General features: G+C 36.2%; 1 protein-coding gene across 6 annotated transcripts in view; it reads left to right on the forward strand.

Moving 5' to 3' along the window:
- Positions 1–25,122, forward strand: part of PDGFC (platelet derived growth factor C) — a 207,751-nt gene extending 182,629 nt beyond the window's left edge. For 4 of the 6 annotated variants that reach the window (XM_008514442.2, XM_070608823.1, XM_070608820.1 and 1 more), the window contains 3 exons: positions 13,944–14,151; positions 18,771–18,988; positions 23,553–25,122. In XM_008514442.2, coding sequence (XP_008512664.1) covers positions 13,944–14,151; positions 18,771–18,988; positions 23,553–23,669 — 543 coding nt within the window. In that variant the 3' untranslated portion in view covers positions 23,670–25,122. The remainder of the gene's footprint in view (positions 1–13,943; positions 14,152–18,770; positions 18,989–23,552) is intronic. The other 2 variants (XM_008514444.2, XM_070608822.1) reach the window with 1 other exon arrangement.
- The last annotated feature ends 614 nt before the right edge of the window (positions 25,123–25,736 follow it).

Consider the following 25,736-nt stretch of genomic DNA (forward strand, 5'->3'; position numbering starts at 1 on the left):
TGCTGGATTTTTCTCTCCCTCACTCCTTATTCCATCAGCTACCAATTCCTGTTGAGTCCACCACGGTCACATACTTTTGACTCCAAGTCCAAATTCTGTATCATATCCCTCTGGCACACAAAGGTTCCCTCATAGACCGCAGTTTGTCTGCACAGCCTCGCTCCCTCACCTCCTCTCCCACCCAGTGGCACTGCTCCACCCACATGCTTCCTCTCCCTCCTAACCCAGCACCATTATTTTTCTCAACTCAGGTTCTTTGTACATATCTGAAGGGCTTCTCCCTTCTAATCTGTATAATTAGTACTTTCTTATTCTCTAAACTCTAGTTTAACTTTCCTCTCTTCTTTATAGTCCTCCTTAATTCCTCCAGGCAGATTTACTTGCTCTCAGAGCACTTAGTTTTTAACCACTGTTTTAGTTCTTACCTCAGGGCCTCAGGTTTGTCTCTCAAGAGATAAGAACTCTACAATGGCTGTTACTCATCTTTACCAGCTCAGTGCAAGCACAGAATAGGAGTATAATACACTTGTGGAATGATTTTACAGAAGTCTTTCCTTATCCACAATTTTACTCTCCGTGGTTTCAGTTACCTGTGGTCAACTGCAGTCCAAAAATTCTAAATGGAAAATTCTAGAAATAAACAATTTATAAGTTTTAAATTGTGACCTGAGTAGCATGATGAAATCTCACGCCTTCCAGTTCCATCTTGCCCAGGGGGTGACTCATCCCTTTGTCCCCAGCATCCAGGCTGTCTAGGCAACCACTCATTGGCCACTTAGTAGCAGTGGGTTATGAGATGGCCTGTCATGGTATCACAGTACTTGTGTTCAAGTAATTCTGATTTTATTTAATAATAGCCCAAAAGCGCAAGAGTGGTGATGTGCTTCCTTTAAGTGAAAAGGTGAAAGTTCTCAGTTTAATAAGGAAAGAAAAAAATTGTGTGCTGAAGTTACTAAGATCTACGGTAACTTTTATTACAGTATATTGTTATGATTGTCCTATTTTATTACTAGTTATTGTTGTTAATCTCTCACTGTGCCTGATTTATGAATTACACTTTACCAAAAGTATGTATGTGTAGGGAAGAACATAGGGTATACTATACAGGATTCGGTACTATCCACAGTTTCAGGCGTCCACTGAAAGTCTTGGAACTCATCCCCCGAGGATAAGGGGGGACTCCTGTACTTTTATCTACCCCTATTTTCAAAGCCATATCTTGCCTGTATCAACAGAAGGAAAAGACCTCTCAGGTGTGTTTGGGGATAATGACAGCAACTTTTCACAGAAATATTCTATGGGTTTTTTTTCTTGCCTTGGGTGATTTTTTTGACCTGCCCGGAATTCTGACCATGTGACACAATTTCATTTTAGTGTAGCACCCAACGTGAAGAACATCATGAAAGGATATATAACTGTTTATACTTTTGTTTTTTGGAGGTGTTCAGGTTTGTGGACAGGCATTGAAGACTTTATAGCATAATAGAAATATCGCAGAATGATTAAAAACGTAAAAGAAATGACCTAGCGCTTGATAAAATAGTAGTCACTCATATATTCCTCCTTTACTGAAATGAGCATTGCATGCTGACTAGTTACCTTATAGAAGTTTGTTTTAATATAATCCCATACTGTAATTGAGAAAACAGTTACACTGTGAGCCTGACCAGTAAATCCTGCATTTTTGATGAGTTTTTGTTTGTTTCCTTTCATATAAAGACTTTATAGGCAAGGAATAAGAATTCAGAAAACTGAAATTAAAGGTGTGAGCTAAGGATATTATTATACTTATTTTTTTTTTAATTTCCTCATCGTAGAGCTATTCATGGCCATAAACATACCTAGACTTGCATTTACTGAACTTGTTGTGAAATACCCCTTTCTCCCCCCAGAACAGCTACTGGATATAAATCTGTTTTAGCAGAGAAAGAAGTTTGAACAAGGATTTTCCCTGTGGGGAGGACAAGCTCTGATTTGCCATGTCAGTGTTATAAGAATGTTGGGCAGGGATATCAATGAAGACTGACTAAATAGGTAATGTCACTCCATACAGCGGAAACCAACATAAATCATGAACTAAATTTTTTTTTCTTTTTTAAGATTTGATTTTTTTTTTTCCTTTTTCTCCCCAAAGCCCCCCGGTACATAGTTGTATATTCTTCGTTGTGGGTCCTTCTAGTTGTGGCATGTGGGACGCTGCCTCAGTGTGGTTTGATGAGCAGTGCCATGTCCGCGCCCAGGATTCGAACCAACGAAACACTGGGCCGCCTGCAGCGGAGCGCGTGGACTTAACCAGTCGGCCACGGGGCCAGCCCCAATGAACTAAATTTTTAAAAGTAGTTGTTTATCTTGACTAAAATTGATATAACAAGGATAATGAAATGTACAATAAATGTATACTATGTACAAAATATACAAATAAATATACAAAAAATGTCTATGGTAATTCCTAAGTATGTACAATGCTTAATTGTTTATTAAAATTTTCCAGGGGCCAGCCCGGTGGCATAGTAGTTAAATTCGTGTGCTCTGCTTCGGCAGCCCAGGGTTCACAGGTTCAGATCCCGGGCATGGACCTAGACACTGCTCATCATGCCATGCTGATAGAGGAAGACTGGCACAGATGTTAGCTCAGGGACAATCTTCCTCAAGCAAAAAAAGGAAGATTGGCAACAGATGTTAGCTCAGGGCCAGTTTTCCTTACCCAAAAAAAAAAAATCAATTATACTATTTCACTAATCTTTAAACAATTTTCTCAGGTAGGTGGTATCATCCTTGCTTTAAACATTTGCCCCTATAGACACACATATAAATGAGGTGCTCATCATGTAATTTACAGAAACGCTCAATTTTCTTTGACTGGTGGTTACGGCTCTCCTACTCAGAAGAAAAGAACATCGTTGGCATCATCTGCAGGCTGTAGGAGGGCTAGTGAGTGCCTTCTGACCAGATAGAGTGGACCCCGGGGGAGGATGAATGGCAGATTTCAGAAGGCACGATGGGTTAACAGGGATTTATGAAATCTGTACAAATCTCAATCAGGTGCTTCTGTGAGTAATCGATAGAATGTTTAAAATAAAAGCCATTTTTTAAGTGTAATATGTAAAAGCAGATCTATATTTCTAGAAATAAAATAATAAAAATAGTATTTTTAGTATATTCTACCTACCATTTGTGGTAGAATGTGTAAAGTTCTATTTAATTCAGTCAACAAAGGCAAAGGCAAATACAGGGAGGCCAGGATTGCAGATGGTGGCCTGGATTGGAAGGTAGTAGCAGTTGAGGTGGTGAAAAGTGGTCAGATCCTCTGTCGGGTGCTCTGAGACCAATTTCAATGTTGTTGGAGTTAGGGTTCCCACACCAACAACAAGTGATTCTCAGACAGCGACTGGGTGTCCTACAATTCTACTCAATTGTGACACTATCTACCCAGAGATAGCATCAGAATCCACAGGTTAAGGGTTCAGTTCTGCAAGACTGCATCCCCCCGCTTCAGACAGCAGTTGCAAGCCGGGGCTGTTAACGTGTGCCTCTGACCGAAGGCCTACAAATTGGAGGTTCCAATGAGCCCCTCTAACTCAGGATGCCAATCACAAGTCCAGGTTGTTACTCATACTTCTGGCTGTAAATCAGAGCTTCCCAGGACCTCCTCCTTGAGTTTGATTAATTTGCTAGAGCGGCTCACAGAACTCAGAGAAACATTTTACTTACTAGATTATGAATTTCTCATAAAAGGATATAGCTCAGGAACAGCCAGATGGAAGAGATGCATAGGGCAAGGTATGGGGAAAGGGGATGCAACTTCCATACCCTCTCCAGGCACACCTCTCTCCCCGATTCTCCACGTATTCACCAACCCAGAAGCTTTCTGAACCCAGTTCTTTTGGGTTTTTATGGAGGCCTCATTACACAGGTATGATTGATTAAATCATGAGCCATTGGCAGTTGATTCACCCTCTGGCTCCTCTCCCCTCCTTGGAGGTGACTAAAAGTTCCAACCCCCTCTAATCACATGGCTGGTTCTCCTGGCAGTCAGCCCCCATCCTTAGGCGTGGTCCAAAAGTCACGTCATTAACATAACAAAAAACAACTTTTTTGCCCTGTCACTTAGGAAATTCCAAGTGTTTTAGTTCTTTCCAGAAAGAACAAAGACCAAATACATATTTCTTATTATAAATCACAATATCACAGATTCTAACCCTCGTCTAAAGGTAGAACCAAGACACTTTGATGTGGGATGTGGCATGTAAGCGAAGGAGAGGAGCCAAAGATGACTCCAAATGATGGAGTTGCCATTTACTGAGATAGCAGAAAAGCACAGGTGACGAATAGGAATTTGATGGTAGTCAGCATGTAAATCACATGTAGTGCTTTGAAACTATATGAGATCACTAAATGAAAGAATGTAGACAGAAAATAGAAGAGGCCCAAGCCGTGAGCATTGGAAGTCTCTAGCATACAGAAATAAGGTGATCAAGAGGAACCAGCGGACAGAGCTAAGGAGAAGCATCTCTTGAGGTAGGAAGAAAACCTGCAGTCACTTGTCAGTTAGGATGAATACTGAGAAGATGGACCATTGGTTTCAGCCACGTGGGCAGGGTCATTGGTGACCTTTATACTTTACATCCATGCTAATTGCTTCCATTAGATTATCTCATTTTTCTCCTCCAAACAATCTCCTGAGGAATTTTTTATTACTATCCCCAGTTTCAGCTAGTTATTCACACTTTTTATGCTGTGAAGTCATTTTAAAAAAATAACTCTGTACTATAATTTCTTACCCAAAATGAGGTCTTCCACCCAATACAAAATTTGAATGAGTTTGAGGGTCTTATCTGACTGTTAAACTTACTGAGCACATAATTGAAAATATCTACCAATATAGGCATCATTTCTCAGCTAGATCCCCACTAGACATTCCACAAATTTCCTTTAATGGCTCTTGAATGATACATTGAATAAATATTGAACTGTAAGAAATTTCTGTAGGAATCTTTAGGGATTCTGGTTTGAGATGCACATTAAATTCAAGTGTTTCAGTGAAAGTGTGTTTTTCTTCTAACAATTCTTAGCGTACATTCTCTTTCATTTAAAATTCCTTACTATTGATCCTTTCTTGAGTACTGTAACAAAGCAAATCCATAGGCATTTGACATAATAAGATTAGAAAACAAGTCATATGATGCTTTGTTGTCAAACACTTGCAGCTTCTAGATGTTGTTTCAGCTTTTTATGGCTTGTCACGTTTTTTGATTCAGGAATAATTTTTAAAATCTTAGTGGGAAAAACCCCTTAATTTTGGCTTCCCGCAGATGCCATTGTGGAAAATATGCTTAGGACTATGTTATTTAGCCATCCCAAGGAATTCTAGTTTTCAATATAGGTTATTACTTCTAATCCACAATTTTACCTAGGAAGTGGAAAACTCTGTGTGTTGACTCTGATTCACCAGCCCCCAGTCAGCCTGCTGCCTGGTAAAGGATTAGCTTCTGCTGACACCTTCTCACCTAAGGCACCGGCATTAGGGTGAAATTTCTTAACACGGGTGACTGCAGACCACTAACACTTGAGGTGAGGAGAATTTGAGGGTAACAATGTCATAATTTGTAAATGTAGTAAGAATGTGGTAGTTCTCAAGTTTCGTGCTGACAGGAAAATTGAGCTAGTAGAAGTTGCTTCTCCACTAATTTAGTAAGAAGCATTGCTTTTTTTTAAGACAGCATTTTCAGCAAAGCTAGTCATCTCTTTTTCCATATTTGGACCCAGGCAGAATCCCGCTGCTCAGGGTTTGCCTGAAACCATGAAACTCACAGCATTTGAAGGTCAGTTTCAGGTTTGAGCCCTGAAATTACTGCTTTTAAGTGCTGGGCGATAAGCATTGTTTGCTTTTCATCCTGGACTGTCACTGTAATAGGTTGTATAGATACGTCAAGTTTTATTCAATTACCATGCTCTTTCAGAAAGAACCTCTCAATATTAAGACTCGAGATGAACGCCGTTGGCCACCTTCCCTAGGATTTCTCACTTAAATGTATAATCTGCGTTACCCACACAGTATTAAAACATCTGTTCCTGAGTAAGAATGCAAGCATTTGCTTTTCTTTGCTGGCTTAAAAATAATTTAAAAACATAACCCAGATAACTTTTTGGATGAATTCAGATAAGAACGGGGGAAAGACAAAGAAGCATGTTTAAATGAATTGTTCCAGGGCATTCTTGTGTCTTTACAGAACCTCCAGTCAGTTGTTCCTGGCAGGCATTTTTGTCTGCATGCCCCGTCTGCTTCTTAAGCTCTTTAAAGTCAGACCTATACACAATATATCATCGGCTTGACATTATATAAATGAGATTGGAGACACCTTTAAGAAGAGATGTAACACAAGACCGAACTTTTTTGTTCTTCTCTTACAACACCTGGATTATTATTTGGTTGTTGTTTTGTTTTTAATAACTACAATAATAAAACCTAATCTGGATTCCTAACCCTTCTGTTAGGTATGAACGAAATCAAAGGCCCCTTATCAGTTTGAAATGTACTGTATGCAGTTGGCTAAGGAAGCTGCAGCATAAATCTTTGCAGGCCCTAAAAGCTTTGCATCCGTTGCTATGCTACTCAAGGTAAACATTTGTATGTGTGTATTTGTCCAGGGAAGAATCGTGGTGAATGTTGTATTTTTAAAATTGCACTCACCACAAAAATCCTAATAAAAAGACAAGCTATGGTTTTTTAGAGATAAGTAACTATTTATTGTGAAATTATAAGCAGTTCAGATCGTACTATTCCAAACAGGAAATCAGCTTTTCTTTTTCTAAAAAAGGAAAAGATGATAATGAATGCATAAAATATTTGAAGTAGCCATAATAAAGTACAAAAAACATTAAGATGTTGATTTTTCAGAAGTAACACTGGACAAGTCAATAAGGGAACTTACTCTTGCAGCCAGACTTGCTGTCCTAAGCTTGTAACACTGATTTATTTGGCCATTTCTTTGTCTGAACACAGGGGCTGCCAGTTATTTTTCAATAATAAAAGAAGAAATATATTTGTTTTTCAGTTATTTTTTCATATTAAGTTCGCTTTTTATGGTCCACACTCATCAGGATTTGTGTGATAGTTCTTGGGTTGTGTGATTCTTACTAGCAAATTCTCAGTTTAGCTTTGTTTTGGCAAGGGAAAAATCTCTCCTGTGATACAGAATACTTGGCTTATAAAGGTTTAGCTTCGCAAGGGCAAGAATTTTGGTCTGTTTTGTTCACAGTGCCCACCTCATCGGCTTTTTAATAAATGTTTGTTAAATGATTTAATGGACATAGTATAATATGAACCTCTCCTTGCCACTGTAATAGATACTAAGTTGAGAAGTCAATGACAGCATGCTATTAGTTTGCTAGGACTCCTGTACCAGAGTACCAAAGGCTGGTGGCTTAAACAGAAATTTATTTTCTCACAGTTCTGGAGGCTAGAAGTTTGAGATCAAGGTGTCAGCAGGTGCTTTCTTCAGAAGCCCTCCTCCTTGGCTTGTATGGCTGTCTTCTCCTTGTGTCTTCATGTGGTCTTTCCTGTGTGCGTATCTGGGTTCAAATTTCCTCTTCTTACAAGGACCAGTCATACTGCATTAGGGCCCACCCTAGTGACCTCATTTAAACTGAATGACCTCTTTAAAGGCCCTGTCTCCAAATATAGTCTCATTCTGAGGTACTGGGGAGGCTAGGACTTCAACATTAGAATATTAGGGGAACACAATTCAGCCTATAACACAGCGTGTATCTGTATATATTTGGAAACATGTTGATATCAATTCTCCAAAGAGGAACCTTTTTTCTTCCGGTTTTCAGAGCCACGCAGCTACCATTTATAAGCTAGATACACCTTTCTAGGGATATTTGGATCCTTAAAAGGCAGGGTAAACTTGTATGCACACTCAGGACAGAAAAAAAGATCAATGTTGAATTCTGTTAGTTGTACTGTCGGGCAATATTTCCCAAAATTGGCTGATAATCTAAAGCAACAAAGAAGATTTAAGAAAGAAAAAATAGACAGCTCAGCCCCACCACAGACTGACTAAGTAGTATGTTTTGTTTTTGAAGCTTTCTGGATAATTTTGCTGAAGCTGTGTTAGATTCTTTTTCTTCTGTTGTTTTAATTGACATATAACATTGTATAACACTGTGTAAGTTTAAGATGTACAACTGTTGATTTGATACATTTATATATTGCAGTATGATTACCACTGCCACGTTAGCTAATCGCTGCGTTAGCTAACACCTCCATCACATCACATAATTATCATTTCTTTTCAAGGTGAGAACATTTAACACCTAGTCTCTTAGCACCTTTGAACCTTATAATACAGTATTGTTGACTATAGTCATATTGCTGTGTATTAGGTCTCCAGCACTTATCTTCTAACTGAAAGTATGTACCCTTTGACCAGCATCTACCCGATTCCCCCATCCTCCCCCGCAACCCCTGGTAACCACCATTCTACTCTCTGTTTCTACAAGTTCAGCTTTTGTTAGTTTCTCAAGTAGGTGATATCATACAGTATTTGTCTTCCTCTGTCTGACTTATTTCACTTAGCATAATGCCCTCAAGGTCCATCCATGTTGTCACAAATGACAGGATTTCCTTCTTTCTCATGATTATATGTATGTATATATACACACACCACATCTTCTTTATTCATTCATCTGTTGCAGATACTTAGGTTGTTTCCATATCTTGGCTATTGTGAATAATGCTGCGGTAAACATGACATTGCAGATATGTTTTCCAGATCCTGTTTTCATTTCCTTTGGATATATACCCAGAGGTGGGATTGCTGAATCTTGTGGTAGTTCTATATTTAATCTTTTGCAGAACTTCCATACTGTTTTCCATAGTGGCTGAACAAATTTACATTCCCACCAACAGTGCATAAGGGATTTTTGGAAATGACGCCAAAAACACAGCAACAAAAGCAAAAATCAAACAAGTAGGACTACATCAACCTAAAATCTTCTGCAAAACAAAGGAAATAATCCAAAAGATGAAAAGGCAACCTGTGGAATGGGACAAAATATTTGCAAATCATAAATCGGATAAGGAGTTAATATCCAAAATAAATAAAAACTCATACAACTCAATAACCAAAAAAACTCCCAAACAATCTGATTAAAAAATGGGCAGAGGATCTGAATAGAGATTTTTCCAGGGAAAACATACAAATGGGCAACAGTACATGAAAAAATGCTTGACTTCACTAATCATCAGAGAAATGCAAAGCAAAACCACAAGGAGGTATCACCTCACCTGTTAGAATGGCTGTCACCAAGAGAACAAGAGATAGCAAGTGTTGGCAAGGATATGGAGAAAAAGGACCCTCTTGTATCAGGCAATTACATAGGATTCTTAATTTTAAAAGCTGGAAGGAAACTTAAAGGTCAAGGAGTTTAGCAGCCATGTTTTACAGAGGAGGAAACTGAGGCTCAGAGGTTACGGTATTTGCCCAAATTCTGTTTCCTAAATGTGAGCAGCTCCAAGATTACAGTTCAGGTTTCTTGACTCCTGATCAGGGTTGTTTTCACATATCATGCTGTCATTCAGAATGACTTTCACCAAAGAATTTAAAAGACTTCATTTTGCAGAGGATCCTTAACACATGGTACTGACATTTTGGAAATACATGGTTTGGCATGACACTTCATTGCATAGAGATTTCGGATCCCTTGTCTGCTCTTTCATGATCTGTCCTTCCAAAGTAATGTACCTGATAGAGTCTATGGTAGGACTAGGTTATCCACCCAGGTTAGCACTGCTCCCCTGCAGGTAATATTAGAAGAGCTTTCTTCTGGCTTACTAAAGTGGAGGTGTTGATTTAGTTGTATACAATACAGAACACCAAGAAACTCTGCTTTCCATTACTGACTGTTATCATCCACTAGATAGTCATAGAGCAATCCATAACTTAGTAATAAGTATCTATTTTCATGGTGTCTAAAGGAGATAGGGAGTGCAAATCCAGTTCAATTGCAGGTGCTTAGCCCAATCATAAGTATTTTTAAATACCAAAGACATTGTTAGAATTTTCCAGACACTAAATACGGGAGAAAAGGCTATAAGCTTGTACCAAAAAGAGCAGTTTGGGGTTAGAGGAAGAATTAAAACTTAAAAACCTTACAGCATATTTTTTCCTCTAACTTCTTTTTTCCATGACTCCCTCTCTTTTCTGAAAATCCCTTTGTACAACTTAGAAAAGCAGAACTTTGAAAGTGAACAACTTGGTTGTTCCGTGAACCAGTGGGTGGGGTGGCAGTCATGAGAAAGCCCTGAAATAGCAGAACTTCTTCCTCTCTTCTGTCCAGGATTGATTCTTTGAATCCGGGGGAAGTGAGTTGATTTTCTCCTCCTTTTTTGGATGGGACTGCTGAATGTGGGTGTGTGTGTGTGCGCGCGCTTTTTAAATTTATTTTATTTTAATTTAAATAGTTAAAAGCATGGAGGTTTAGACCATCAACCAATATATGAATGCAGTAACTTAGACCAAGTTGTTTTCTCTCAATCTTTGTCATTTAAAGGGATTGATACTCCAATACTTCGTTAAACCCAAGATGTGCATATTTTGTTGGCCCAATATTGCACATTTATTTTGTTTTGCTTTCTTCCATATAAATACTTTAAACTTTATTGCAGCAATATTGATTTCGGTTGAAACTTGTCATTGCTTCAAAAGGACTGCCGTATGCAGAGTCTCCAAAAGACGTGGAAGCAAAATAAGCAAACTCATTCTTGGGTTCTGGTCAATTGAAAATAGCTTAAGTAACAGTTTCACATCATGCCTAAAATATACATCTACACTCGGACACTGTAATGAATGACACCTACTTTTTGTATTAGCTTTCTATACATTTCTGTACACTGTATTAGCTTTCTATACATTTACTCTCTGGGTGCAGATTATGACACATCGGATTTGTTTTATATCATCATATTCATGAGGAATTACTCAGTTATTCTTTGAGTATTACTGACCTTTAATTCTCACTTTATGTAAACGTATAAATTTTGGCTTGTATTTTTAAAATTTGCAAAATATTTGCATTAACCTTTTCACATTATAAATTTAATCAGCATTAACCAAATTGGTTAAATTAACAATGAAAACTTTTATTAGGTAATTGTTTCTTTATATCAATCATATTGTTAACAATCCTAATAATACTATGAAAGCAATTTTACATTTCATGGACAAAATACTGGGAGTAAATAGGACTGTATTAAATTTGGTTTCTATGCTCGAATGTTGGATAGAATAATGGAAAACATCTTAGTGCTGATGTCTTAGCCAGAATCTTGACATTATTGAAATTAGATCTTTAAAATAAGGAAGAAGTTAGTGTTGACCCAAGGCTACCACATTCATTTCTACCAGTTATGCTCTATAAAATGGCCCGCCTCAGGGACAAAGGGGGTTCTGCACCCACAAAGCTGTGAGCCCCAGCTGGGGCGGTGCCTGCCCCAGAGAACAGTACTCCTTTCTCTAATTGACGGAGCAGCTTCTGCTTTTCAACTCATGCCCAAAGGATAGCCCAGGGAGGGAATCTTTCTCAAATGGACGCAGTTGAGATATATGGGACAGAGTTGGCTCTGTCATTGAGGAAGTTTTCATGGATGAATTGGGTTTCAAGAAAGACCATTATAAATGGTGAAGATTTATTGTGTGGATCACAGGAGGGAGAGTTTTGCGTTTGGGGCAAGGATTGGAGCATTTAGCTTGGGAGGACATGCAAGGTCTGGGATGAAGATGACAAGTGCAGTAGTTAGTGAAGAGACTAGATTGATTGGAACAAAATGTGCATGTCTTTGATGAGTAGAGGATTAGATGGGAAAGGGGAGCAAAGGTCAGACTGTAAGGATCCTGAGTGCGTGGTAAGGAATTCGGATTTTATCCTCCAGATGAGAAATCACTCTAGGCATTTGTCCAAATTCATCGTATGATCAGCGATAACTTATTTTAGGTAGATTAACCCAGGGTTATGCGGCATAGAATAAAAGGAATAAGGAAAGATTGAGGTAAGGAGACAAAGTTAGAAGCTGTTAAATATGGCACATGATTTTCAGTATCTAGCCCATGATCCGAGTAATGAGGGTGGAAAGGAAGAGCTGATATGGTGGTCTTTTTTTATTATAACAAATGTTATTATTTTTACCAGACCTCAAAAGAAATCCATGTTTATTATAGAAAATGTTGAAAGTATGGTTTTATATAATGTATAATATTATATATTACATATATAATAATATATAATGTATATTCTCATTTAAACCATAGGTGAACACTCGACATTTTAGGCACTTTTGATTTTTTGTTTGTTTTAATTTATGTATGTTGAAATAATGGTATACTGAACTATATGTCTAAAGCTTGGTTTTTTGTGTCATTTACTACATTATGGGCATTTCTTTTGTTAATACAAATTCTTAGAGGACCTCATTTTCAATGGCTGTACACTATTTCAGTTGATAAGTACAATGGAACTAACTATTCCACTATTGCAAATTTAAATTTTTTCCCCTAACTTTTTGTTATTATAAATACTGCTATAATGAACATCAGTCAACAAAAAGGTTTTATTCCATACTCTGCCTCTCTCCTCCTGTCCTAAAAAGTAATAATAAATAATAAATAAAACAAAAGTTGAGCATTTGTTCATATATTTATTTTGCCTACCTTTATCTCAGGTCTGATCCACTACTCCCTACCCTTAGTCCACTTTGAAAATTGGAGGGAGGGGTGTTCTTATTGAACTTTTATTGAAATTGTTGTCTCATTTTGTTGCTTGCCATTTAAAACGAGGCATTTTAATCCATTGCTCTATACATGGCCATTTAGGTTTGCAGTTTTTCTCTATTTCAAACAACACTGTGATGAATGTCGTTGAAGATATTTGTACATGGACAAATAAAAGGATGTAAACCTCAAAAGTGAATTACAAGGACATGGAGCACATAAATCTTCTACTCTAGTATCCTGTGTACACCGGTTACATCAACTGAAGTGGTTGTACCAGTTTACACTCCTGCAGGCAGAGCAGAGAAATTCCAATTTACCCACATCCTTGGCAGTCCTTTCTTTTAAATGCTTGCCAATCTCATGTATATGAAATAGTACTTTTTTTAATATGTGAGATAATATCTCACTTTGGTTTGCATTTCTCTGATAACTAATGAATTTTAGCATGTTTTTATATGCCTATTGGCCATTCAAGCCTCTTGTCTGGAATTTGCCCATTTTCTATTGAGCTGTTTCCTTTGCTGTATTCTCTGGATACGAATCCTGTGATGACAGTTATATAATTTGCCAGGGTGTTCTCCCAGTGTCTGTCTTTTAATCCTGTTAATTAAAAGAAATTGCGGGCAAATTTATCAAAGTTATCTTTTATGGTTTGTGTGTTTTCTGTCTTGATTAACAAGTTCTTCTCCAATGTCAAAGGCTTTTCACCTATATTTTGTTCTAATTCTTTGTGGGTTTATTATTTTATATTAAATTTTTAATTTATCTGACATCCATTTGCATTACTACCAGGTGATTTCCAGATTGAGGAAAACAAAAAGTAGAAAACAAAAGAAAAGTTTGGTAATTTGTATTACAGTTTCCAATGTAAGTCTGTAATTGAACCATAGAGACTAGAGACGTGTTCTTTTTTTATTTAAGCAACAGATATCCACATTCACCGTAGTTTTTGGCAATGAAAGTTAATGTCTTTCTCATTGACTTGCCCAGAAAATCTATCAGAGTTCATCTCCATGAAGTCTTTGCAAAGTACTTACTTCTAATTTGCGTTGAATACAGTTTCAGTTCCCGTGTGTTTTCAGTCTTAGTCTACCTAACTTTGTGCCTAAGTCCAGAAGGAACACATTGTCATTTTTAAAACAGTTAACATAGGATTCGTTTTGCTTTCAGCAATTCACAGAAGCTGTGAGTCCTTCAGCGTTACCCCCTTCAGCTTTGCCACTGGACCTGCTTAATAACGCTGTCACTGCCTTTAGTACCTTGGAAGATCTTATTCGGTATCTTGAACCAGATAGATGGCAGTTGGACTTAGAAGATCTATATAGGCCAACTTGGCAACTTCTTGGCAAGGCTTTTGTATTTGGAAGAAAATCCAGAGGTAAGCTCTCTCTTCAGATTAGAACCTCATTTAATCTTCTTAGCAGCTAATGTTTCAGATTCTTCTGCCATATCTTCCCGTGAGTAGAGTTTAAAACTCTTCAGTGATGTATTTCAACAATCTATTTTCATAACATTTGAGCATATTACATATTAAATAAGAATACCTACAAAAATAGGCACTTAATTATAACTCAGTGGATTTGGAAATTAAAAGAGATACTTTTGCTGAAAATTCTTATCATTTCTTCAATTTAAAAATACCATTTTGATGAAGTCCTCAGTTACATTTCACAAGAATCATTGCTTATTCAAACCTAATACTTGGGATATATTGATTTAGAGATTCAAGAGGATTATTATTATATTTCCTAAACCAGATTTGGGGCTATGGAAGGGGAACACTACATCAAAATCATTATCCACCATGTCCCCATGGGTCAGGATTATATTAATTTTCATTTCCTAAGCCTTGAAACTTTTCTAAATAATATGAAAATAACAGTGACTTGCCATAAAATAGAGCTAGTAGTTTTCAAGATAGGATTCATAGCAAGAAAATAATGACCTAAAGAAACCCAAACTATGATAATTTTTCTCCATATAAATTGCTTCTGAAATGATCACTTTTGACCACATGAGCCTATCTGTCTTCAAGAGTGAGAGTGTTGATAATTAAACTTAATTCCGCATGGTTAAGAAATTGAAAATAACGTTAACTGAGTTTGTTCCAAGGTTAGCTCATTTTCCTAGTAACATTAGAATTGGAACGCATCCATATCAGGCATAAATGGAAATGTAATAGAAATAACTGGATAATTATAATGCACCCAAAAAATCTGCTTCTGTCTGTCAGAAACATTGAAATCTACCCAGGGTCATTTTAGAGAGTGGAATGACAGTCTGGAGAATTTATATAGAAGGAATAAGGTTTGGTTAATTTGAGCAATTCACGAGGGCAGATTGCTCCAGACTCGTTCTTGTAAATCTTGTCAGAAAGAAACCGGATTCCTGCCCTTTCCCTCTGAAAGCTGCAGCCCTGCAGCCCATTTGGATCAGCAGCTTTAATCTCAGCAGGTCATGTTCAGACTTGCCCAACCGTGGTATTTTGCTCTGCCAACAGACGTGGTTTCCTTTCAGCAATATTTGAAATCAGTCTCCAAGTACATGGGCAGCCGAATCTTGTCCAGATGCTGAAAGCTGTTACATATTTATAAGATTTGATCTTGATGAATAACTTGATGAATAACTTACGAACAACACTTCCCTTCCCTCCCACTTAGGAACAGGAAGAGGAAGATCTGCAAGGCCAGCTGAAACACCCATGAATAAAGCCTTTGTTAGCAAATTTCAAGTAGATTAGCATGTTGATCTGTGAGAAGCTGAGCGAGTAAACCAGGTTCTAAACTCAGATCTTGTTTTTTGACGGCTGATCTCAGGATTCCAGCCTAAAAATCTCCCATCCAGCCATGCTTTTATGCCTATACCTCTGCACATGGTGCTCAGCGAAGATTTGGCCAGCGGCTGGCATGTATTTAAAAGCATCCAGCATTGAACCAGATCTTTCAAATATTCATTTAGCACTTTCCAAATTGAAGCCCTTTGCAGTTTGCCAAAACTATTAACTTTTTAAGCATACAGTAAGTGTGAGAAAAGCAGTGTATATTTTTAGAACTTTACATAAACTAAAATGCAGGTGTGGGATAACATCTATATAGACAAAACCAGCTCCCCTCCCAAGAGTCTTTCTACAAAGGAACAAGGAGTAAAATGGTTAAAAGCTTCTAATTAGACATCAAAATAGATTTTCCACAGAATAAACACATCACAGTGTTACCACATTCATCTTAGAAAGACCACCCTCAGATTGCATTACAGTAAGAGAATATCCTTGGGCTGAATATCTTAAAAGAATGAACAACTAACACAGTAAAATGTGACCGTAATTTTTTTTTCAGTCAGTATTAACCTTTTTAATAAAACTTGCAATACTGATGAATGTGAACCAGAAAATTTGTATTAGAAATAGCAGCTTTCATCGCTCACATGCTCAAAATCATCCTTCAGCGGGATAAATTAATGCATGTATTGTTTTAGGAAGTAGTTATGAAAAGGAAAACAAAAATCTGAAGGCTGAATCTTACTTTACAAATATTTTGCAGGGAGAAATTTTCATAATATTATAGTTAAGTTATTAGAAAAATATGTTGGGACGTAATCTTTCTCTTTTTTTTGCCTAGAAGTTCTGTACAATGTTTGGACAATTTATGACATCAGATTTTAGTCACATGACTTATTTTAATGAAGCTTAGATAAGGTTGAAGCCTTAAAAGTAAGAAGCATGAATTTCAAATAAGATACACCAAATTTAAAATCCTTAATTGTATTTTTAGTCCAGTGTGGACTGCATTAATGTTTTTCTGTTTTGTCATTTCCCCTTTCTTCTTCTGGTTCAGGTTTTCATTCATACCTTACTACTTGCAGAAAAAATATATATATACCATATTTTGTAAGTCAGTCTTAACTAGTACTTTAAAAGGGCTTTTGACTTTTGTGTCAATCATGATAAATGAGTGGAAGCTAAGTTGAAAGTGTGTTTAAATTTTCACATTGTAGCAGGTATCATAACTGAGTTCGCTTGGGAAATCTATCTAACCTTTTATTGTGGTTAACTAAACATTTTAAAGTGAACATACACAGTCTCATTTTCTTGTTTCATGAAATAGTGTGTTTAAACCTATTTGAGGTAGATGAATATCCTTTGAAAGCTAAGAGCTTCATTCACATTCTAAAGAAGTATAAATCTTAAATAAGCATTGAAGATTTGGGCAGCCAGCTTTTGTACGTGTGTGTGTGTTTTGGGTTTTCTCCCTCCTTGCCCAGATATTTAACTTCTAGAGAAAAGATTGAAATAGGCTCATCTATAGCTATAACAATGAAAGAGCAATATGTACATATACTATTAGTCCAGCAAAATCAAATCAGGTGAAATAGTGACATCATTTAACCTAATGATCTCGTGAATTTTATTTTAGAGATAAATTGGTCTTTTATGGCACTCAAAATTTTCTCTTAAATATTTAAAAGTTTTCTTTTCATAGGATTATTTTTTGGATGAAAAGGAACTCTTTAAATGCTCAAATAAAACAGTAATTTTCTACTGAGCTGGAAAAAATAATTTTTACCAGAATGGGATGCTGAAAGAAACCTATTGAATTAGCATTTCCTTCGTGTGTCCCTGTATCACCCAAGGTTTTAGTCAACCATATACTTTACATGTCTTATAATTTACTATTGCATATACATAATTTATAATACATTTCTTGAAAATACTTACTTTGACTTTTTTTGACGTTTTAGAAAAACTTGATCGCATATGCAAGTAAAATAGCCAAGAAAATAAGCATTTGATTCTTAATTACCTTGTCATTTTTAAACTTTGAAAAAATATTGGCACTTAATTTTTAAAACTGGATTATATAGTGATTATTATGATTTGAAGCCATCTTTAACCAGAAAGCATTTTTTCTTTTCTTTCAATTCTTGTTTATAATGTTTCCAATATTAGTGAAAAAGTATTTAACTGGATTTGTTATATTTAGGTAATGTTCCTAAATTTTAATAAAACCCTTACTTTTAAAGAAAAAAAGCTCTGGTGAGTTATATGTTATCCACTGAAGTTAACTACATTTCGTATGTTATATATAAATGAATGTTAAATAGGACGTTATTTTGCTATAACTTAACAGAGGCAATATCCTTTTGTAGTTAAAAACAATGATTCTTTGAGAATTCACTGCAATAATCTGATGAAAGGATATTTTGTTTGGTCTTCACAAGTAGGTATTCTTTTAAAGAATAAAGCACAACATAGTTAACCAACTTGCTAAAAGAATAGAGACAATAGTTATAAATTAGGCATTTCTTCCATCCCTTAGAACAAGAATAGAATTCTTAGGGAGCCTAGTTAAACTAAATTTTAAACAGCATAAATTACGCAACGCACCAAAAGCAGTGCTTTCCAACAATTTACGCTCTTTTAAAATGCCTCCTTTTTTTCACTCCTGGTTCACTCAGCTGTCTTTAAAAATTCATTTTCTTTACCCCCTTTTTACATTTTGTGATTCTTATTGCCAGAAAGATTGTAGAAAGTTCTGTCAACAAGTGTCTGTAAATTGTTCTTCATTAATTGCATGAGCTTGTAATCTTTTTAAAAATTGCATTTATTTTTTAGTCAAAGCATCCATCATTTTACATTCTATTCTTCCCGCCAATGCTCTCCTTGTTGACTTCGTTACTAAGGTTAAAAGGTGTAGCCCTCTTTTTCTCTCTGAAGTTTCCTATTAATAGCTCTCAACTGTTTTGTTGGCTCTGTTCTTAATATTGCACAATGTATCTCTTTATTGGTCACTAAGTCATAATGAAGCTTTGTTTACTATGAAAGACAAAGTCCAACTTGCGAGCTGCATAGCCCTAAAACCTAGTTAAAATAAGAAGGGATATTGTTAGGGTTATTCTTCATGCAATAGCTAGACTTCTTTATGAAAAGAGTTTAATGAAATATATCCAGGCTCAAAGCATGACCATCTCTTTTTGTTTGCTTTCTTTTGTGCCATGTAGTGGTGGATCTGAACCTTCTGAAAGAGGAGGTAAGATTATACAGCTGCACACCTCGTAACTTCTCGGTGTCCATAAGGGAAGAACTAAAGAGAACCGATACCATTTTCTGGCCAGGTTGTCTCCTGGTTAAACGCTGCGGTGGAAACTGTGCCTGTTGCCTTCACAATTGCAACGAGTGTCAGTGTGTCCCAAGCAAAGTTACTAAAAAATATCATGAGGTAGGTATATCATTTTCTTTTCAGGTTCCTTTCAGATTCTTTTTTTCGGTGTTTTGTCTCTAAGAAAATAATGAAACAATGTGTCTGAAATGGATTTTGTTTAGAAAGGAGACATAGCATTCATGGGGGGAGTAAAAGGATTTCTAAAATAGTTCATAGTTTCATTTCTTTAAATTAGAACCTTTAACTCAAAAACGCAGACGTTAAGGATTTGGAAAGCTTATCCGCTGATAGTACATCATGGATGGTCACTGAAGTTTTTCTTTCTCAAAAAAAAAAATGTGTTCTTCTGTGGAGACAAAAACATAGGTGAAATATTTCAACTTTTCAACTTTTCAACTTTTCAAAATATGAAGGGAAAATATTTTAAAGACAAACTTGGAGGTAAATTGCTTTCTATTTTGGAGAAGGATCTTTAATATTTATTTTTTCATTTGAGGCACCGTGGGCTCATGAATCCCAAGAAGACGTATTCATAATTATACCAGTCTTCTGGTATTCACAGTGCCGCCAAATGCCATGTTAAACTTTTCATGGATTCTTCACCCTTTTATCTTTTTATTCTATGGAATTAAGGAAAATATAATATTAAATGTTAGTAATTATTGTCTTTCAGAGCCTTGGGAACCTTAGAATTTATACACTCGAAATTTCTGTTGCTGCTGGAACATATCCCAGTTATATCCTATCTTCTCTCCAGCAGCCTCATGTAGCATTCATACTTCAGGAAGCAATCCCTTCTCATGATTCAACTTTAATTCTTATAAAACGTTTACATTATACCAAGCCAAAAACTGCCCTCTGACTTCATTTTAATATGACCTCGTTTCATTAGTTTTTATTTTTTCTACTAAATAAAAGAATAATACAGAATAAATATCTACTTAATAAATAAAATGACTTTTCATATGCATAAAGACATCAGTGAAACCCTTATCTGTTAGGTGACTTAAGCATGCACAGTGTCATAAACTGCATTTCATGTAACATGGTTGGTTGTCCTGTCCTTCACTGGTGTTGTATTGGCAGCTGACGAAGTCGGGAAAAAAACACTGGATTCCAGAAGAGAAGGGATTCTGTTTATATCCTAAATCTACTATTGACTTGTTGTAGCCATCAGCAGGGGACTTAGCCTCTGTAAGATATAATCTCTCAGGTTTTTCCTAGCTATGGTATTCCATGACGGCTACTAGATTGCAGTGTTTAGAAGGTAACATCCAAAACTGGCAGTCTGTGATTAAAAAAGGACCGTATACTGCCATTATTCGTGTTCTACTTCCATTTCTACACCACATGCTTCTGAAGACCCCCCTTGGTGGCTCGAGGAGCTCCAGCCAGGCCGTGCCCAGAAGCCAGCCTTATTGCTACTCTGAACAGGGAATCTAGTCACAAAAAAAAAACTTAATAGAATAGTTCTTAGATGAAAATTAAAATGCCTAATATCTAAGCAGATACTAGAGTTCATTGGCATAATATAAAAGGATATGATGGAAATAGGAATTAAACAAGAGTGATCTTTTCCCACCTAAAATCATTCAATTTTGAACTTTCCAAAGCATGTCCTTACTAAACAAAGTGTATTTGGGGACCTGGTTTAGCCAACAAGTCTTGGGTTTATAACCACCCTTCTAAGAGCTATAAAACCCCCGAGCAGTTGTATTAGCTTTTTAAAACAAGCTTATCAGATGCTAAATCAGTATCATACTTTTGGTCAGCTAAATCAGCCCTCAGGTCAAATGTATCCTTCTCCATCCTATACTTTTAAATTTCTTTTCAAATAACATTAGATTTAGGGTTATCCAGAAAGTTGCCACAGCGTGTGCAATATCTGTTTTAAAGTCTCAGATAAAAGTCTTGGATGGGGAAAGGCTATGGGCAGTATTTATAGACTCACTGGCCTTCTCCCAGAATGACATTAATCTATTATTCACCAATCTTTGGGTGGGATTGGTAATATACACATTATATATGTACACACATACAACTTTGGATGTTTAATTATATGACCATCTACTACGTTTCCCACAAATATCTCTAAAGTATATGTGTGTAGAAATATAATTATACGGTTACCTGCTCCACATTTCTCACAAATATCTCCAGTAAAAATCATGTCTTAATTCTTTAAAATGCTTTATGGGAATCATTAATTTTTCTGTGATGGTCTTTCTGTTAACAATCAAATTACTCTATGAAAAAAGGATTATTTGGTGTAATTGATAATTTCTGAGGCTTAAATTTTTCTCAGTCCTACATTTTGGAAAAAAGTTCTGAGTTTAGTACTACTCCTAAGTAAATGAAGTTGTTTTTTAAATGTAACTTAAAATCATTGTAAGATCATTAAGTCATTGAATACTATTAATCTGGATCTAGAGACTTAACTCTTTTTAAAGTGAAGCCCATCTGGGGCTTTAATTCTTTTTGATGACCATTGTCCCCATTTTCAGTCTGAAGATTGTTCCACTCGTGGAGAAAGCAGAAACAAAGATAAGGCTTAGAAATTCTAATTTTTCTCTCCATCTATCTCGATTATATGTTTCCCTAAATATTAAGTTGTATTATAGTCATTGTGTTACTATAAATAAAACTGAATTATTCCCTCTTTTGGATTTTTTTAGCACTTTCATTGAGTTTTGTTCAACCTTTGTGAGTGGGGAGGCTCTTTATTTGGTGAGTGCATCTCAAGCACCGCTAAAGGAAGGAAGGTTTGTAGGCTTGTCGACTGGCATGACTGACTGTTAGGGCTGCATATGGTGGCCTCTGTAACCTTTACCTTCATAGGAATTTTTTTTCCTTGCCAACTGGGAAAATGTATACAATTAGAGATAAGAATTAAAGACATTGGCTCTGCCAATATTGTAATTTTTCTATCCACCAAACCTCATTCCAGAAACTATTTGTAACGAGTGTGATAATAAGATACAGCACCAGTGTCGTGAGAGTAGTTTTGATACCACCTTATGTTGTCCGAAAACAGTGTCAGTACTAACACATAAAACAATATTCAGTAGTCATTAGGTTAAGTTTCACATTAAAACAACACAGTCTTAGTAATTTTTATTCTTAGTTGTGAAATGTAATAGATAGAAAATCTACTTTAAAAGTTTACTATTGTTCACAGTTATTACAAACTCGACAGTTTCTCTCTCTAGGAAGAAAGTTACGAAATAAATAGAATGTATGACTAGTAATATTCTGAGTCTCTTGTAAAATTATCTATCATTCTAACTTTTAATAATTCATATTTGGCCAAAGTACATATACTGGCTCTGTCACTTATTCTCTCTAAGCTTCTGTTCACTCATGTGTAAAATAAGGGTAATAATTGTAAATTAAGTCATAGAATTCTTGTGAGTTAAAGTATGTAAAAACATTATTATAGTGCCTGGCACCCAGTAAGCATTCAAAAAATGTTAGCTAATTAACCTTTGATATGATCACATAGTCTAAGTGAGGTATACATTCTCTATTTTTCTTTTTTAAATCTAAGTAGAACAGTTGTAAGACGACTTGTGCCTTTTTTGGATTAATGAAAATCTCCAGAACAGTATCTTTTAGAAGATCAGTATCTTTTAGAACTCTGTGAAGTTATCTGTGTCATACACAGAGAGAAGAGAAACTAGACAACTTCCTATGATTATGTGCTCTGGCCTTTGTTCATAATTCAAAAAAACAATTCCTGAAACTTTATCACTTCTATTATAAGAAATAAAATGTAATACACATTGAATAGGTAGTTCTCATCAAATACTGTAGACAATCTTTTATGGAATACATGGCTATGTCCTTTTGTCACAGTGTCAAAAGAAAATATGTTTAGTATTTAGTAGTATCAGCGTCTATTTTATTACATTTTTGGTTAAAAACTCAACAATCCAAACTGCAGCTAGCTTCATTTAATAGAGGCATGATTGTTATTATTGCCAAACCTCCGTGTACTGCACGGTAGGATCCAGCTGCAGAAAGTGAGCTGTGACAGAGGCTGCTGTCTAGAAAGTACATCTAATCCGTCTCATCCAGTTTATAGAGGACCTGAAGTGTGGCCAAGGAAATTAATGAGTGGCATAACTGAGCAAACTCAGCTGTAGAGGGATCATGTTTCTTGTCACAGTATTGCAGTCCTTGCATGTATTGCTTCTAGTATAAATATTTGTTAAATGTGGGAATAAATGAATGAGTGAAAGAAAGCAACAAACAGAAAAATCAGTTGTGCAGCGGTGGTTCCAGAATACTTAATCAAGGTGAAATTCTCTGTTGTATCATTAGATGAGCAAAATAAAGAGTATATAGTGAGTCTTTTCAATTTAATGACTTTTCTTTATTCTGAGGCAGCATCCTTCCAATTCGTTGGTGATAAAATGTCCTTTCTTTCATGAAATGATGATCGTTTATGATTTTTTTGAGGAGTGGGGGAATGTGTTCACACTGCCTTCACTAGGAAGAAATTAAAATTTGCACGTCTCCGTTGGGCCCCAGGATTCTTTTCGGAAATTTCCTTGTCCATGAAATCAAAAGTTACAGACATTGGTTGATTTTAAAGGTGGCTTCCCTTGTTCCCTTTCAGGTCCTTCAGTTGAGACCAAAGAATGGTGTCAGGGGATTGCATAAATCTCTCACGGATGTGGCCCTGGAGCACCATGAGGAGTGTGACTGTGTATGCAGAGGGAACTCTGGAGGATAACCGCTTCGCCATCTCCCAGAGCAGTACAGCTCCGTGGTTGATTCTGTTGTAGAACTTACGCATTATCTTCATCCATAATCTCAGTTGTTTGCTTCAGGGACCTTTCATCTTCAGGATTTACAGTGTGTTCTAAGAGGAGACACCAAACGGAATTAGGAGTTGTGCAACAGCTCTTTTGAGAGGAGGCCCACATGACAGGAGAAAAGTCTTCAGTCGTGGAAACAAATTAAATGTTGTAGATCACTAGCTAGTTAGAGAGTTACCATGCGCTTCCTCAGCTAGCTGTGTTCCGTATTTCAATTGTCATGATACGACTTAGGTTAATGTCAGTACGGGAAAAACTGTGCAGATGAGCACCTGATTCTGTTGCCTTGCTTAACTCTAAAGCTCCATGTTCTGGGCCTAAAATCACAGAAATCTGGAATTTCTTCCCTATATTCACATATATAAACCAGAGTGTTCTATGTTCTACAAACTTGGTTTTTAAAAAGGACCTATGTTGCTATGAATTAAACTTGTGTCATGCTGATAGGAAAGACTGGATTTTCCATATTTCTTGTTAAAATTTCTGCCATTTAGAAGAAGAGAACTACATTCATGGTTTGGAAGAGACAAACCTGAAAAGAAGAGTGGCCTTACCTTCACTTTATCTATAAGTTGGTTTATTTGTTTTATTGTGTACATTTTTATATTCTCCTTTTGACATTATAACTGTTTGCTTTTCTAATCTTGTTAAATATATCTATTTTTACCAAAGGTATTTAATATTCTTTTTTATGACAACCTAGATCAACTATTTTTAGCTTGGTAAATTTTTCTAAACAGAATTGTTATAGCCAGAGGAACAAAGATGATATAAAATATTGTTGCTCTGACAAAAATACATGTATTTCATTCTCGTATGGTGCTAGAGCTTAGATGAATCTGCATTTTAAAATAATGAGGCAGGAGATCAATAGAATTTGGTAAGTTGCAAAGACTTTTTGAAAATAAATTATCATATCTTCCACTCCTGTTGTTGGAGATGCAAATTAAAAGTCACATGTGAAAGTAGGCATTCAGATCAGTCATTACTAACCCCTAATCCTTATTTTGGGAAATGTGAGCCTAGCTCAGAAGAACATAAAGCACCTTCAAAAAAAGAGACTTGACAGCTTCCTGACAAAGTGTGCTTTGCTGTCCTGTAGGAACACATCCTATTTATTGTGATGTTCTGGTTTTATTATCTTTGAACTCTGTTCCATACACTTGTATAAATACATGGATATTTTTATGTACAGAAGTATATCCTTTAACCAGTTCACTTATTGTACTCTTTGGCAATTGAAAAGAAAATCAGTAAAATACTTTGCTTGTAAAATGCTTAATATTGTGCCTAGGATATGTGGTGACTATTTGAATTAAAAATGTATTGAATCACCAAATAAAAGAATGCAGCTATTTTGGGGAGAAACTGAGTGTGCGTGTGCAAGAATTGTCTTTTGAACTCCAAGAAAATGAAAGCAATAAAATGTCGTGTTGCCATGATTTTCATTATGCAAAAGCCAGTGACATTCAAAAGACAGGTAGAAAGCTAACATTTCTGTTGAGGCCTCTCTGCCTCTTGTCTCCAGTGCTTTTGAGCAGTTATTTTCTTTTTCCCGCTGGTCTTGATACTGACTTCTGGTAAATTAAATTGCAAATGACTTGAAAGTTGTATGTCATTTATGAAATGCTTAATGATAGCTAATATGGTAGCATGAAATTGGGGGAAAAAACTCACTTTCCAATCATGTCTTCAGTTCCAATGGCGAATGCTAAATGGGGTGAGCGTAAATTGATTTGGCATGTGGATTCATGTATTTTACGTATAACACTTCAAGATGTGGATCCACAGTTTCAGATGTAGATTTCTATACCGGGCTGGTATCTTCAGCACCCTAGTCCCTGCCTTTCAACTTGCCAGAGACATCAAGGGCCCAGAGCCACACTGTCTTCAAGCTCATCTTCTAGGCAATACCCCTTTTGGATACTTTCCTGTCAGTCCTACCCTGCCCCCAGCCACATGAAGAACAAATAAATAAAATG

This window comes from Equus przewalskii, chromosome 2, assembly GCF_037783145.1.
Source record: "Equus przewalskii isolate Varuska chromosome 2, EquPr2, whole genome shotgun sequence".
In the NCBI taxonomy this organism is placed as follows: domain Eukaryota; kingdom Metazoa; phylum Chordata; class Mammalia; order Perissodactyla; family Equidae; genus Equus; species Equus przewalskii.